At 41.3% G+C, this 16,055-nt stretch overlaps 1 protein-coding gene across 1 annotated transcript in view; it reads left to right on the top strand.

Annotated features, from left to right (window-relative positions):
- The window catches only part of SLC16A12 (solute carrier family 16 member 12), a 90,419-nt gene that overhangs the window by 64,257 nt on the left and 10,107 nt on the right, over positions 1–16,055 (top strand). Inside the window, exons 2-4 of the mRNA XM_077258933.1 lie at positions 831–1,108; positions 1,805–1,908; positions 5,940–6,083. Coding sequence (XP_077115048.1) covers positions 1,002–1,108; positions 1,805–1,908; positions 5,940–6,083 — 355 coding nt within the window. The 5' untranslated portion in view covers positions 831–1,001. The remainder of the gene's footprint in view (positions 1–830; positions 1,109–1,804; positions 1,909–5,939; positions 6,084–16,055) is intronic.

The following is a 16,055-nucleotide window of genomic DNA, read 5'->3' as shown; positions in this document are numbered from 1 at the left end:
GGCCCCCCTGACTCAGGGACCCCATAGCTGCTGGGAGTGCCGCTATTAGCGACATACCACTGGCTGGGGCCCCCTGGAGCAGTGGGGGCCCTAGGCAGGTGCTGGCCAGTATGCCAGCAGGTGTCAGTGCCTGGGCCCACCAGAGAATCCTTCGGTTCTCCCGTGGGCCTAATAATTCCTCACACAGCTCCATTGATGGAAAGATAAAGGTTACAGATTTCAGAAAATGTTGACACACACTACAGTAATTATTTTTTTTTTACCTCTAAAATCTAAAATCCCCTTTTATATGCTTGGTATTGCCAAATAATAAATGCCGTAAAAATAAGCCCCAAAAATTATGGCAGAATTTAGTTTTTTTCCCCAGCATTTTACCACACATAACTTTCTCCAATTTCTCAGTCCATTACATGGTAAACTGAATGGTGTAATTGAAAACTACATCTCGTTCTGCAAAAAAAAATGCTCTCATATGTCAAAAATAAAAAAGTCTCTTGGAAAGAGAGGACATAAAAAGAAGGGTAAAATTTCTCAGTCATGAAGGGGTTAAAAGATTTGTACAGGGTTAGAAAAACATGGTGGCATTGTTCCAAAAACAGCACCATACTTAGCCACAGATTGTGAGTGCTATTGTACCTCAGCCCTGTGCATGTGAAAGGAGGACTACATGACAATGACAGCTCTTCCACAAATAATGTCACTTTTTTTCTGCTTTAGTACATTCTAAGTTTATTACCAGGAAACAAGAGTTTTATTAAATTGTGATGGTTTATTCTTTCATTTTTGATATTTTATGAATTTGAATCTTCTACCTTTATGGTCTCTTTCAGATGGTGAATAAAATTGTACTTAATAAGACTTCTGTTCTGGAGTATTCCGCATGTCGCCCAAAATTTGTCTGTATCTTGGTGTGATCTTATGTGGACAAAGAAGCTCCACCACCATTTATACCTGCTTAAGGTGGGAAGTTTGGACTCCAGAGGTGTCTACAATTGTCAACCATGACAAAGAAGACGATTCAGCACACGGCCCCACCTGATGGCGGCTGGGGGTGGATGATTGTGATTGGCTGCTTTCTTGTCACAGTCTGCACACGAGCTGTTACAAGGTGCGTAATTTTCTATTGTATTTATTTCATGTTGTATAGCTGATAAGACACTGCCGACAATAAGGCCCAAAATTCCCTTACCAAGCATGTCCAGTGGTGTACCACCAATAGTAGCAAGTCACATGACTACTATTGGGCCATCCTCTAAGGTGGCTCAGTAACAAGTCACCCTGCCTTCTGCCTGGTGTTTTCCTACTTCTCTTGAAATCCCAGCAGCTGGGGCCTAATAAAACCCTTCCAAATGAGCCCCCAGATTTTTATGTAGGCACCGGAGTATGTCCGTTTTAAGACTCCACCATAAGCTGACTCTTGCCTAGGAGACCGACCAATTCCACTTTCTAGCTTCTTTTGCACTGTGCTGAAGCTGGCAGAGATTGGAAGGTAACAGCGCTCTTCAGTGATCCTGGGCAGCTTCGAAGGAGTTCTTGCATGCCTGACAGAAAAGAGCTTGGAAGCACTACGCACGTTCTGCTGTCAGTGGTCGGTCTTCAAGGAAATGATCTGTAAACAAAAGAAATAAAGTGTTAATATATTAAGAACAGTTGGAAATCTTAATTAGCAGTCATTTACAAGATTTATCCCACAATGCTCAATGCTCTAATATAATATATTTTAGCCATGTACATGACGTGTATTACTGCTCGGAGTCCTTTGACTTTAATATAATAAGCTGCTTTTTTTCTTCCTATTGTATAGATGCATCTCAATATTTTTTGTTGAGTTTCAAGTGTATTTTGGTCAAGATTATTCACGAACTGCCTGGATACATTCCATTGTTGACTGTGCTACTATGCTGTGCGGTAAGTAATGTGGACATGTCCCTATAATCCTACATTACATAATGCTGGGAGTTACATTCTGAATGTAAAGATGTTAAAATGAAATCTCTGACCAAACATAAGGCACGGCAGAGAGAATGCTATAAAAAAGCTAAAGAATCTAACAGAGGATTGGTTTGGTGTTGGTTTTTACATGACCTTTTTTTGTGTTTTATTAATATTAAGTTTAAGAGACAAGTAATCTAGCCTCTGTGTTCCCAATTCCTTCACCATAGACAGTGTGAATTTAGGGGAGATTTCCCTTCTGGATTGGAATTATGTAGTGTGGTCCAAGAAAACAGAACCTGGTTCTTTTTGAAAGAAGAAATACTCAGTCTTGTGATCAGATAACGGTACACAGACTTGCTGGAAGACGTCCATGTATATGATTGTTCTTTCACATTTTAATCCAAATACCGGATCTGCAATCTGAGTACCAATAGCTGATCACCAAACACCATTTTTTCTATCGTGTAAATTATCTGTGTGCCAGGTCAACAATATGCCACATCTGATAAATTGTTTCATGTTTCACCAGACGTGGTGCCTGATTCATCAAGACTTAGAACTGAGCAGTTCACGCCGGTCTTGATGAGGGGGCATGCTGGATGGAGTCAGACGCTCCTGATTCATAAAGAGGCGTACGAGCGGTGTGCGCTTTGCCACAAATCCTACTCTTAAAATTTGTGGTGTATTGAGTGCCGCGGATTGTCAAGAATTTGACAATAAACCTTCACAATGCTCAGTCCCAACTAAACCAATTTTGGTGGTGCTGGGAGAAACTATAGTAAAGATGTCACCATGTAGGTGCAGCTCTGAGTTTCGCCTAAATTTTGAGACTTTTCAAGGCTTTTATGCCAAAATTATAGCAATAAATCTTTGATGAATTGGGCCCATAACGTATGGCAATGCAGTGAGTCCAAATGGCCATCTACGATCATTTGTAATGATCCACCTCCTGTCTGGTAGCAGCTTTCTCTTCTTTGTCCATTGAAAGCACATGAACCAGGGCCAAGCCAAACGCTCATGTGTACGTTGACTTTTCTTCCGATTCCACAGACAATTACCTCGTATATGGCGAGATCAATTTTCGCATCAATTCATCCATTGAGCCATGGATCCTATATTATGCCACTTCTGCACTACGCCACCATGTACACTGCTTTTGCTTGTACCATGAGGATCGGAAACTCTGCCCCCTAATTTTCTGTGAATCAGCCAGTGTATTATTTCTGTAGTTTTTCTCCATAACAATTCTGTGTTGAATCAAGTATAAAGTGTTAGATACACACAGAACACTACTGCTCGCTACGTGGGGTACCATGCGACTGTCATAGAGAGGGATAATGGGCCTCATTCATTTCTTAATCTGATCTGGTAAAGTGAAAACTGAAAACTGATCTCTGATTGGTAGTTATTGGCAACAAAGGCAGTTTTGGCAATGGAGCCCCAATGTGGCAATGTATTATCCTGAAATATCCACATCAAGGATACAAGTTTTGTTTTTTCGTGGCCACTCTGTATGATTTCATTCGAAATAGGGGAAAGGATTTAGTCAAGCAATCCAACCACTTTTTTCTGCTACAGATATTGGTGTACAGAGCCAGATAGGAGTGTGCCCATAGGGCCTGTGCCCTGGGTTCTTAGAGGGGGCATCAAGCCACTTTATTCTGATCAAGTTAGCTAGATAAAGGGCATGGGCAGCAAACTGGTTACCTAAGGTGAAGCTAATATATGGAATGTGCGGTAGAAATAAGTAATGTAATCTTCTGAGATGACATGTGTGACCCTCAAGAAGGGGATGCCATTTTGACATATTTTTTTCCTGTGACCTTTACACATTTTATTCATGATCCTGAATGGGATTCTAAATCTTGTGCCCATAACTTCTAACTGGACAGAAGTCAGACGTTACGTCACAAGAGCTCAATACAATTCTGTGAGAGCCAGAACGAGGCCCCCATAGAGATGCATTGAAGGGAAGTGAATGAAGATGATGGCAACAGGTGAGTATAAGACGGGGCAGTAGAATTACATTAAAGCACCACTCCAGCGGCGCAATAAATAAAAATAAATAAAAAAACAAACAAGGGAGTGGTGCTTTAACAGACATTGCATAAAAAGCTTGCAATCTACAGATGCAATGAAATCACAATTAAGTCAGTTGCTGGACTCTGCATTGGTTTAACACGAAGGCTAACTATACTCTGAAGTAACTTTTTGAATAAGCTGTCGTGTGCGAGTTTGTACATGAGGAATAACATTATTTCAAATCATTATATTACTAGCATCCTGTACTTTTGAAGACTCTTTTACTAATGTGCAACTAACCCTTGAACTAGTAGAAGGAGATAAGCAGTTATGTCTCTTATACACTAAACACAAAATGATTTCTGCTCTCTTCCCCTTTGGTAGCCCACAGAGAGAAGCAGCAGAAGCAATGTGGAAATTACCCAGTATAACTGAGCAGTGTAGCTGTGAACCAGCACTGGGATAAGCTAGCTAGAATCGGCATACTCTGTTTCTTTACTTTGCTCTCCACCTCCTTATCCTCCTCCTCATCCCCTTTCTAGTCCCTCTCCTCTACATATATTATATTAGGATGTGCAACCTGATATCTCACTGTGCAAGCAGCCTGTCTTACCATCCGCACGATGAATTTGATCTGTTTTTTTCAGAGTAATGATAAGTTCTGGAAGCCGGGGAAGGTGAAGAAATGGTTCATAAATGTAGAAAGAACCAGATATCTCTGAAATGATTTATTACATAGTTTAATGCATTTACTTGTATTACTGATTTATGCCAAGTTTGATGTCTGTATAGTTTCCACTGAAAGTAGCTGCACTTTTGCAAAACTTTTTTACATGTCTGAAGCTTTGATAGTGATGATACGTATGCAAAGACCCTCAAGTGAGTGGAAGCATTAAACTGAGTGCTGCTCTCTTGGTTTGCTGAAGACAACTTTAGGGTAAATGCATACTGAGGTTATTTAGGAGTTTTTGTAGCAGAAACTATCCACATCAAAGTCACTCAAAACATCTAAACAATTTGCAGTTTCCGCTCCAAAAACTCAGCAAAAAGGCTGATGGAACACACACACTTATAGACTTTCTATTGAGCCCATTTTCAGTTTTGAAGAAGAGTAGTGCTAGATGAGGTTCTATTTCTTTGTTTTTGTGGGGCCTGTAGGACCTGAACCATGACCAATCATGGCAATCAAGCTTCTGACATATCTAACAGTTTTGTGAAAGTGCAGTGTGTGTTAGGTGGATACTGACTGGAAACCATCTGGAAAAGTGCTTAAAAATCCCCCAAAACAGAATGAACACATGCAAAGAAATGTCAAAACGACTTGCTGCGCACGTTTCATCTTTTTATAACTTCTTTTAACAGCTTCAGGCTTCAAAAGAATGGACCTGTCCATTCTTCACAATGCTATATGTCTTTTCTGCAGCAAAAGAAACTGGAAAAGATGCTTCAGCCGGCATTTTCCTGAAGCAAATTCTGCTTCAAAAACAATGCGGGTATGCTGGCGTCTAAAAGATGTGGTGTGCACATACACATTTACTGTCAACTAAAATAATTAGACCGGACTTGTCCATCTCACTATCACTGGTAGCTTCAGCAAACCATTGGAGACTGGTACAAATAGAAAAATGCCTCTTCTTTCGTGCAGCTCCTTGAGCTCTGTAGTATCTATAGACAATCAGGGGTAATTGTCTGATGACATCCTTAGAAATACTTTTATGGCCAAAAATGACAAAAGTAGTCTAGAAATGCTACCTTTATTGGCTAACCAGAAGAATTATGTCTGGAAGCTATCAGAGCACAGGGGGTTCCGTCTTCAAGCAGGTGTGCAAGCCTAATTCTTCTGGTTAGCCAATAAAGGTATCACTTCTAGACTACTTTTGTCATTTTTGGCCATAAAAGTACATATAGTACCACAATATAATTTTTTATTGTACATGATAACATTCTTACGAAGGTTTGACTGGTCATACCTCCTTTTACAGCCCCTCTGGGAAGCTATGTGAGCAATCATGTCTCCTGTCAAATGGGAATCATTCTTGGTGGCCTTCTTGCTTCCACGGGACTAATCCTAAGTTCATTTGCAACAAGCCTGGAGTATCTCTACCTCACCCTAGGAGTAATCACAGGTAAGACCTACAAGGATACATATCTCTTTTACAGAACTTCATAGTAGGCAAAGGTAATATCACTTCTTCAATCTCGCAGTCATTTGTGTCGTAAACTGGAACATAGAACTGACTCCATTGATTTGGTACAAAATGAATGATTACATACATTGCAGCACTGTCAGTGTCCTCCATCTCTTGCCACTAACACATTATACTAACCCAAATCATTACAAATATAAACTGTCAGATACATTTAATTTTAAGATGGTTGTTTTGAAAGAATCGGATATGTAGACAAGGCAAAACATTGTAAGTGATGGTCTGCATCACCATGTTCCGAATACTTTATACTATATTTACCCAAAGATGTAGTTCTTAAAGAAGTTGTCTCACGAACAAAGTACATTTTAATTAATATATCTTGGAATAATAATAATTTCCACAATTTGATGTAATTAAATAAAATGTTCCTGTGCCAAGATAATCTTATAATTGTGCCTTTACTATGTACTGTGTAATGGCTGTGTTTGACTGTACAGGAACATGGTCTGATCATTCCACAGCTCCTGGGTGCGGGAAGTAGCAAAATAGAGGATACAGACAGGTCAGCATGGGGTCACAGCTGATTCTATTTGGGAGTTTTTAAAAAAGGCAGAAATATCTTTCACTTCACAGAATCAGCAGCGATCCCATGATGTCCTTTAATCTATTAATTAAAACCCCTTTAAGTCTCATGTTCTCCTGTGTATAAAGCACACACTTTCTATAGCTTCCATATGGTTTTATGCACAGTCGTGCAATGCTTTCTTGGGTGCTCTGTGTGGGGTGTAATTCTCCTCTAAGACATTGAATACCTATGCACAGGAGACAAAAATTTTGGCACCACAGTAAGAAATTGGAGGCATTTAGAAATAAACTAAAGGCCTCATTCACCCCTATTTTGACTGTATTTAGCAGATCTTATACTCGGCATTTTAATCTATATGCAAAGCTACAGGCAAGGAAATCGGACACTCTGCTATCAATCACGCTAAGGAGGTTGGTGCTAGGCAAGAAAACAAACTCAGGGAGTTAAGGCTTGTGAAGTGCTCAGTCACACCCAGAGCACTTGATGTCTTGTTTGCATATAAATTAAGATGCTGGTTTTTCACCAGATTTGAAAGCGGAATCCATTAGCACCTTTATATTTCACAGACCTGCATGCCCATATATAAGGTGTGGATGGTTGATCTTATTGAAAGGTTTCCTTTTAGGACGTGAGGGCTACACAGGGAATTGAACGTGTAACTCAGACATAGTTTACTGGATAGATGACAATTTATTGGCAGATGGTTATAAGCACATTGGAACTTGCATTTTCTTAATTATAGCCTAGAAGTCAGCAAACAAGAGAAAATTACATAGCAAAAATAAATCGTGCTAGTGTTGTCAATCAAGTAGAGGGAAATTGTCGTGGGCACAGCTATGAATGTGCGTGGAGTGTCAGGCAAGCATGTAAAATGAATCAATGGAAAACAAAACAGTATATGCAAAAGGAGGGGGACTGGTCATCCAAAAAAATAAAAACTTTATTATAAAACAAATATAGCACAGGAATTAGAAATGCCAAAGTTGTGTATGATAACATACCTCAGCATAAGATAATGAGCATGAATAGACTACATCCTCAAACCAAAATAATGGGTACAGATATGTAGTTGGTACACACAAAAATCCAAAAACTACAATACCCCTAATAATCATGTAATACAATTTGAAGAATGTGTGTGTAATATGATGTTTTAGAACCTAAAAGGGATGATGAGAGAATAAGCAAAGAAAAAAAAGCGGAATGTGTGTAGCGGCAACAGTGATATTGGGCAAAACCATACATGGTGGAGAAATAGAGTAAAGAAACACTAATGACATCTACCCATAAGTGAAAAAAATAAAGGAGCAAATTTAGCCAACATATCTGGAGACTAAGGGAGCTGTGAAGAGAACCCCAACGCGTTTCTGTGAAGAGATGCCCAACATGTTTCTGTGAAGAGATGCCCAACGTGTTTCTGTGAAGATATGCCCGTGTTTCTGTGAAGAGATTCCCAACATGTTTCTGTGAAGATATGCCAAACATGTTTCTGTGAAGAGATGCCCAACATGTTTCTGTGAAGAGATGCCCAACGCGTTTCTGTGAAGAGATTCCCAATGCGTTTCTGTGAAGAGATGCCCAACGCGTTTCTGTGAAGAGATTCCCAATGCGTTTCTGTGAAGAGATGCCCAATGCGTTTCTGTGAAGAGAAGCCCAACGCGCTTCTGTGAAGAGAATCCCAACGCGTTTCTGTGAAGAGATGCCCAATGCGTTTCTGTGACGAGATGCCCAATGCATTTCTGTGAAGAGATGCCCAACGCCTTTCTGTGAAGAGATGTCCAATGCGTTTCTGTGAGGAGATGCCCAACGCGTTTATGTGAAGAGATTCCCAACGTGTTTCTGTGAAGAGAACCCTAACGCGTTTCTGTGAAGAGATGCCCAATGTGTTTCTGTGACGAGATGTCCAACGCGTTTCTGTGACGAGATGCCCAATGCGTTTCTGTGAAGAGATTCCCAATGCATTTCTGTAAAGAGATGTCCAACGCGTTTCTGTGAAGAGAACCCCAACGCGTTTCGGTGAAGAGATGCCCAATGCGTTTCTGTGACGAGATGTCCAACGCGTTCCTGTGAAGAGATGCCCAACGCGTTTCTGTGAAGAGATGCCCAACGTGTTTCTGTGAAGAGAACCTCAACGCGTTTCTGTGAAGAGATGCCCAACGCGTTTCTGTGAAGAGATGTCCAAAGCGTTTCACCACACACAGCAGCTTTTTCATTCATGTAGAGCCAGCATGTGAGAAACCAGCATGTAGTCTTCTCCCCATGCCCTCCATTTCCGAACTGTGTTTTCTTTGAAATGCTGTTGTCTTTCTGCATAAAACATAACAGCTTGTGTCCCTAATTCGTACCAATGGTTCAGGCTTGTCGAATCTCCTGAACGTTTCCCTTAAAAGTGGTGAAACTTTTTCACATTTCTTTTGCTATTATATTTAGATATTTCTTCATATCTTGACATTGTCAATGTTGGGTTTGTACGCAGCTTTTAGGACAAATTGTTGTGGCTCTTACCCTTCATGTGGTTTGTTGGGGCTTAGATCTCACCAAAAACTGAAGCTACCTAATATGTTTCAGCTTGTGGTTAATTTTATTTCAATCACCTGAAATGTACAGAACATGAAACAGGACAACATTTTACCTGTACTAAGCTAATGTCACATAAGTCGAGAATAAGCTGCCAAATAACCGTTGCCTTAAATTAGCTTTTTTCACTTGCTAAATGGAAACACGAATAATAACGTCCATTATTAGCCTAGAATAGCTGCGGCATTAAAAGCTTAGATTTTGGTCTCCTAGAGGATAGTATTAATAATCTGGCATTACTATTGTTTTTGCATGGAAACCGGCCAAAAGTTTACAAAGTAAAAATGTGCATCACAAGCCACCTGCATCAACACCCTGGTCACGGCTTTTGTGTCAATTTTTAGAAGTTTTTTTTATATGCCAATATGAGCGCAGATCATTACTTGTATTACTACATAATAATACGATAATCATACTACCCCGACCCTTAACCCCTAAACGGGAATGGGCCACACTTCATCATACTAATCTAACATAACGATCCTTATCACAGGATCAAGAAGTGCTACCAAACTCAATTTATAAAAAAACAATTTCTTTATTTCAATATAAATAACACAAACATTAAAATTGGTGCCTCAAACCAAGCAAACCAGAGACCAGGCAGGCAAAGTGGAATATAATTAGATTTTTCAATAAATATATAATTAATAGAGACATATACATTATAAGTCTAATACCTGACATATTGCAATCATCTTTCTTTGCATAATAAATAGTGAGATACTTCGCCAAACACATTGACCATATAGCTATTATAGGGAAGGAAGGCACAAGAACCGGAACTTCTATCCACAAATTGTAGCAGGTGCTGAGGTCACAATTAACCAAGATTGCCTTACGCAGGCATGTACTACTGAGGACAGAGAATGAACTTCAATCCAATATTGCGGCCAGCATGCAGCCAGCGGGTAAGGAAAGGGTGAATCAAACACCCGAAAACCCCGCCCATATGACCCAAAACTGGTCCCGCCAAATTCAGGTGACAGGTTCCCTTTAACTTCCCGATTACCCCAAGATCTGTGCATTTCTCAGGGTAGGGAGTTCTGATAGATTGACCCCCACTTATCTTCTTGTAATTAAATGGGCACTATAATATTAAACTTTTTAAAAATATACTCTTTAAATAAGATATTTTATGTGCATGGGTGCATATAGCTATTTTTTTCCACTCGTTCTATGTATGCTTTGATTTAATTTTGCTGCACCCGTATTGGATATTGGTGGATGGTGCTTCTATTTTTTCATTTTGTCAGTATGCTGATATACTCCATACAAAAAGTACAGCAATTAGTCCATGAGCCAAGAACCAAATTTGACGATATCGGTACCAAGCGGAGTGACTAATTCTCTTTGGTATTTTTAGGTAGATGCATGTCTGTAGTTTATTTTTTGATATGATAGCCCTTACATATACGTAGCTTATTAACCCCTTCAGCCCTAGGCCTATTTGTACCCAAGTGCCTAAGCCAATCTGACCTGTGCCACTTCATGGGCTAATAACTTTGGAACGCTTTCACCTATCCAAGCCATTCTGAGATTGTTTTCTCGTGACATATTGTACTTCACGTCAGTGCTAAATGGGAGTCAATATATTTTACCTTTCTATATAAAAAAATGCTAAATATTCGGAAATTTTGGAAAAATCGGCAATTTTTTAACTTTGAAATTCTCTGCTTTTTACAAAAATACTGATACCCCCCATAATAGTTATTAATTTACACTCCCCACATGTTTACTTCATATTGGCATCATTTTGAAAATGAAACCTTATTGTTTTACGACGTAATAGGGCTTATAGTTTTATGCGCAATTTTTCACATTTACAGCAAAACCCACTTTTCAAAGGACCAAGTCACTTCTGAAGTCACTTTAAGGGGCTTACATAACAGAAACCACCCATAAATTACCCCATTTTGCAAACTACACCCCTCAAGCTGTTCAAAACTCATTTTTAAAAACTGTTAACCCTTTAGGTGTTCCACAGGAATTTTAGCAGAATGAAGGCGAAATTTCAAAATTTCATTTTTTTTCCAGATATTACATTGTAATCCAATTTTACCTGCAACCTAGCAAGGGTTAACGGCAAACCCAAACTTGGTTACCCTAATTCTGCAGTTTATAGAAACACCCCACATGTACTCGTAAACTAAAGTATGGGCACACAGCACAGCTCAACACGGAAGGAGCGCTATGTGGTTTTTGGGTGGCGGATTCACTGGAACAAAGAAAGTCCTGCCAGATGTAACCAAGTCGAAGAAAAGAAGCATAACTCTGACAGAATTAATGCTACCGATATACAATGTTGGGCAGCGGGGAGAGCCACCCAGGATTGAGACTTCGAATGTTAACACTACCAAGGAGGTCCAGGATTCAAAAACCAAAAACCATATCTGGCTTCTGGCTAGAATGTCAGACCATGAGGATCAGACCACCAGCAGTTGGACTGGGTTCAACATAAAAATCCGCAGCGACATTGTAGTGGCCCAGGACACTGTAAGCTACCTGCCCACTATCAATGCTCCTGCAACAGCCATGTCCACTGTGAATGAAGTCTTGGAGCAAACACATGCCATCATGCAGACCCTGAAGCTTAACAGAATTGTGTGTGTGTTTGATCAAGCACTCTATGCCAAAGCTGCCGAGGTTATCTGGAAACAGGAGAAGTTCAAGAACATTATAATTAGAATGGGTGTCTTCCACACAATCTGTAATCTCCTCTCTATCATAGGGAACAGATTTCAGGATGCAGGCCTTAGAGATCTGTGTGTTGAATCCGGTGTAATCGCTGAAGGATCAGTGTCTGGAGTGATGGACGGCCGGAGGTACAACAGAGCAGTGAGACTACACAAGCTGGTCTATGAAGCACTTATGAGGCTTGCATGGAAAAACTTCCTTCCATGGCTAGAAGAAAACCATGCAAGGGACCTTCACCATCTGGATGAAACACTGAAGAACATCACAAACTTTCGCATCAGTGTGTCGCAGGGATCCTTCGAAAAGCTCTTGGATAATGAATCTTGCACACTTACCCTGAAGCTCTTTCAAGTTTATCTTGAGACCCTCAGAAATGAACAACTCTCAGCATTCTGGATGTCATACTTGGACATGGTCGAGACCATGCTGGCCCTGGTTCGAGCTTCAAGAGAAGGCAACTGGATGCTTCACCTAGGAGCAATCCGACAGATGATACCATGGTGTTTTGCCTATGACAAGGTCAACTATGCCCGATACCTAACCTATTACTATGCCACAATGTCTCGGCTGCCCATAGAACACCCAGAGGTCCATGAATACTTCATGCAAGGTGGCTTTTCGGTCCAGATCGGTAGCAAGAATCCTTTTGGACGAATTCCTGTGGACCAGACCATTGAAGAGACAATCAACAAAGACACCCAGACACCAGGGGGCACAAAAGGCTTCAGCCTCAAAGTTGGAGCTGTTTCCAGGTTCTACCTGACATCAGAGTACCGCAGTATGTACTTGAGGCAGCTGAGGGCCCTGGTAGGCCAACAATATACTGACTTCAGCCATTCAGACCTACAGGTGTCTAGGATTAGAAGAGATGAAGCCGATGTCCAATCTTTCGTTCAACTGCTGGAGACAGGTTGGGTGAACCCCTTCAACAAAGAGCATAATGGTGAACTTATCAGTTTGTCAACAGCGACTGTAGCACCACCAGATGTAGCCAAAGACCTTCAAGGGGCATACAGTATAGGAGAGGATGCATATCAAACATTCAAGGATGAGCGTTTGGGTACCGATAAGCCAACTACATTGTTTCATGACAAGATGACGAAGAACAAACTTAAAACGTTCTCTAACATCCAAATGAAGACACGCAGACAAGGTCTTGGCAAGGAGGTAATTTTGAAGGCTGACAGAAACCTATTTGGCCAGATGATACTTGTAGCTGAGAACAGAAAGCTACAAATGAGTGATGTCTTGACTCATCCCCTGGGTCCATTGCCATGGGCACTTGCCAATGGTGATGGGTCTATCCGCAAGACCAACAAGGCTGCCCTCGCAAGGGAGTTGGAGAGGAATGCTCGTCCTGCAGAAGTGATCCCCGAGCCCTCTGCAACCATCATTGATGGGATGAGCCTGGTTCAGAAACTGAAGGGAAACAATGCAACATTTGGCCAGCTAGCAGGCACAGCAATGAGTCGCGCTATCCATGAGGGTGCTAAGAGCAAGCGCATTGATATTGTCTTTGACGTCTACAAGGAGACATCCATCAAAGATACAGAAAGAGTCAACAGATATGAAGGCACAGGGATCCATTTCAAGAACATTCAACATGGGCACAACATCCAGCAGTGGAAAAAGCTTCTAAGGCTACTTTCACACTAGCGTTAACTGCAATACGTCGCAAATGCGTCGTTTTTGCGAAACGCCGCATCCAGCAAAAGTTTTTGCTGGATACGTTGTTTCGTCATAGAGTAACATTAGCGACGCATTTGCGACGCATTTGCGACGCATTTCAAAACGGTGAATGCGTTTGGCGGCGTTTGGGCGTATGGTAGCGGTCCGTCGGGAGAAAAAAACGTTACATGTAACGTTTTTTGCTCCCGACGGTCCGCTTTTTCCGACCGCGCATGCGCAGTCGGAACTCCGCCCCCACCTCCCCGCACTTCCCCGCACATCACAATGGGGCAGCGGATGCGTGAGAAATATGCATCCGCTGCCCCCGTTGTGCGGCGGAGAACACACTAGCGTCGGGAACGTCGGCCCGACGCGCAGCGACGGGTTGTTCCCGACGCTAGTGTGAAAGTAGCCTAAGTAGTTCCTCCAACAAGGCAAGTCTCATAAAGTTTCTGGTAGAAGAATGGAAGGCGAAACACCACAGGGAGAAGCTTGAGGAGAAGGAGCTGTATGTCACATGTGAGCAGCTCTGCTTTAAGATCACCAAAGAACAGTGGGAAGAGGCTGCTGACCTTAAGTCAAATCAAGAAGAAGCAGACACACGCCTCCTTCTCCATGCTCTTCATGCAGCAGAATCTGGTTACAAGTCGGTCATCATCACTTCGGAGGATACTGATGTCATGGTCCTGTGTCTGGGCATGTGCCACAAAATCCCATCCCACCTGTTCCAGAAATGCGGTACACAGAACCGGACAAGATTCCTGGATATCACCACTCTGAGCCGAACATTGGGAGGCAGCGTATGTGATTCATTGATTGGTATGCATGCATTTACAGGCTGTGACACCGTCAGTGCATTCGCTGGCCGTGGGAAGATGACGACACTCAAGCAGTTGAAGATGAACAAGACATACCAGGATGCCTTTCAGGAAGTTGGTCGTTCATGGGAAGTGTCTACCGAACTTTTTGAGAAGTTACAGGAAATCACCTGCCACATGTACCTGCCAACTACCCAAACAACTGAGGTAAACAGGCTCCGTTATCAGCTGTTCTGTGCCAGACGTGGAGTGGTAGAGTCAAGTCAACTCCCTCCTTGCCAGGACTGCCTTTTCATGCATGCACTGCGTGCAAACTACCAGGCTGCGATCTGGAGGAGAAGTCTGCAGAGCCAGCCATGGGTTGCAAACCCAACAGACTGCGGTTGGATGATAGATAACGACGGAAAGCTTGTTGTCAAGTGGATGCAAGGGGCACCAGCACCAGAAGCTATTATACAGCTACTGTCCTGCAAGTGTGTGCGGTCATGTGAACTTCCTCAGTGTACTTGCCTCAGCAATGGCCTGAAGTGCACAGACATGTGCAGATTACAGACATGCCAGAACAAGGGTACTGAAGACGAGCCAGTAGAACAACAGTCAGATTCAGAGTCCGATGTTGAAGATATTATGGAGTAACATATATATATATATATATATATATATATATATATATATATATATATATATATATGCACATGACATGTTCAGTGTGTATTTACATAACTTGGATTAAATTTTGTTACAAATACTACATCTAGTCACTCCGGGTGGTACCGATATCGTCATATTTGGTTCTTGGCTCATGCTAAAATTCCTGTGGAACACCTAAAGGGTTAACAGTTTTTAAAAATGAGTTTTGAACAGCTTGAGGGGTGTAGTTTGCAAAATGGGGTAATTTATGGGTGGTTTCTGTTATGTAAGCCCCTTAAAGTGACTTCAGAAGTGACTTGGTCCTTTGAAAAGTGGGTTTTGCTGTAAATGTGAAAAATTGCGCATAAAACTATAAGCCCTATTACGTCGTAAAACAATAAGGTTTCATTTTCAAAATGATGCCAATATGAAGTAAACATGTGGGGAGTGTAAATTAATAACTATTATGGGGGGTATCAGTATTTTTGTAAAAAGCAGAGAATTTCAAAGTTAAAAAATTGCCGATTTTTCCAAAATTTCCGAATATTTAGCATTTTTTTATATAGAAAGGTAAAATATATTGACTCCCATTTAGCACTGACGTGAAGTACAATATGTCACGAGAAAACAATCTCAGAATGGCTTGGATAGGTGAAAGCGTTCCAAAGTTATTAGCCCATGAAGTGGCACAGGTCAGATTGGCTTAGGCACTTGGGTACAAATAGGCCTAGGGCTGAAGGGGTTAATAAGCTACGTATATGTAAGGGCTATCATATCAAAAAATAAACTACAGACATGCATCTACCTAAAAATACCAAAGAAAATTAGTCACTCCGGGTGGTACCGATATCTGGCCCGGCTCATGGACTAAATATCTGATGTAAAAGTGCAATCCTGAGGATACATAGAATAGAAAGGACTCATAAACGAATGGACCCCTTGCACCTCTGATGACTGCACCAAACGCACTAC

This window comes from Ranitomeya variabilis, chromosome 4 (genome assembly GCF_051348905.1).
Source record: "Ranitomeya variabilis isolate aRanVar5 chromosome 4, aRanVar5.hap1, whole genome shotgun sequence".
NCBI classification, from domain to species: Eukaryota; Metazoa; Chordata; class Amphibia; order Anura; family Dendrobatidae; genus Ranitomeya; species Ranitomeya variabilis.
Note: the sequence above shows the minus strand (reverse complement) of the source record. Positions and strands in the feature narration are given on the sequence as shown.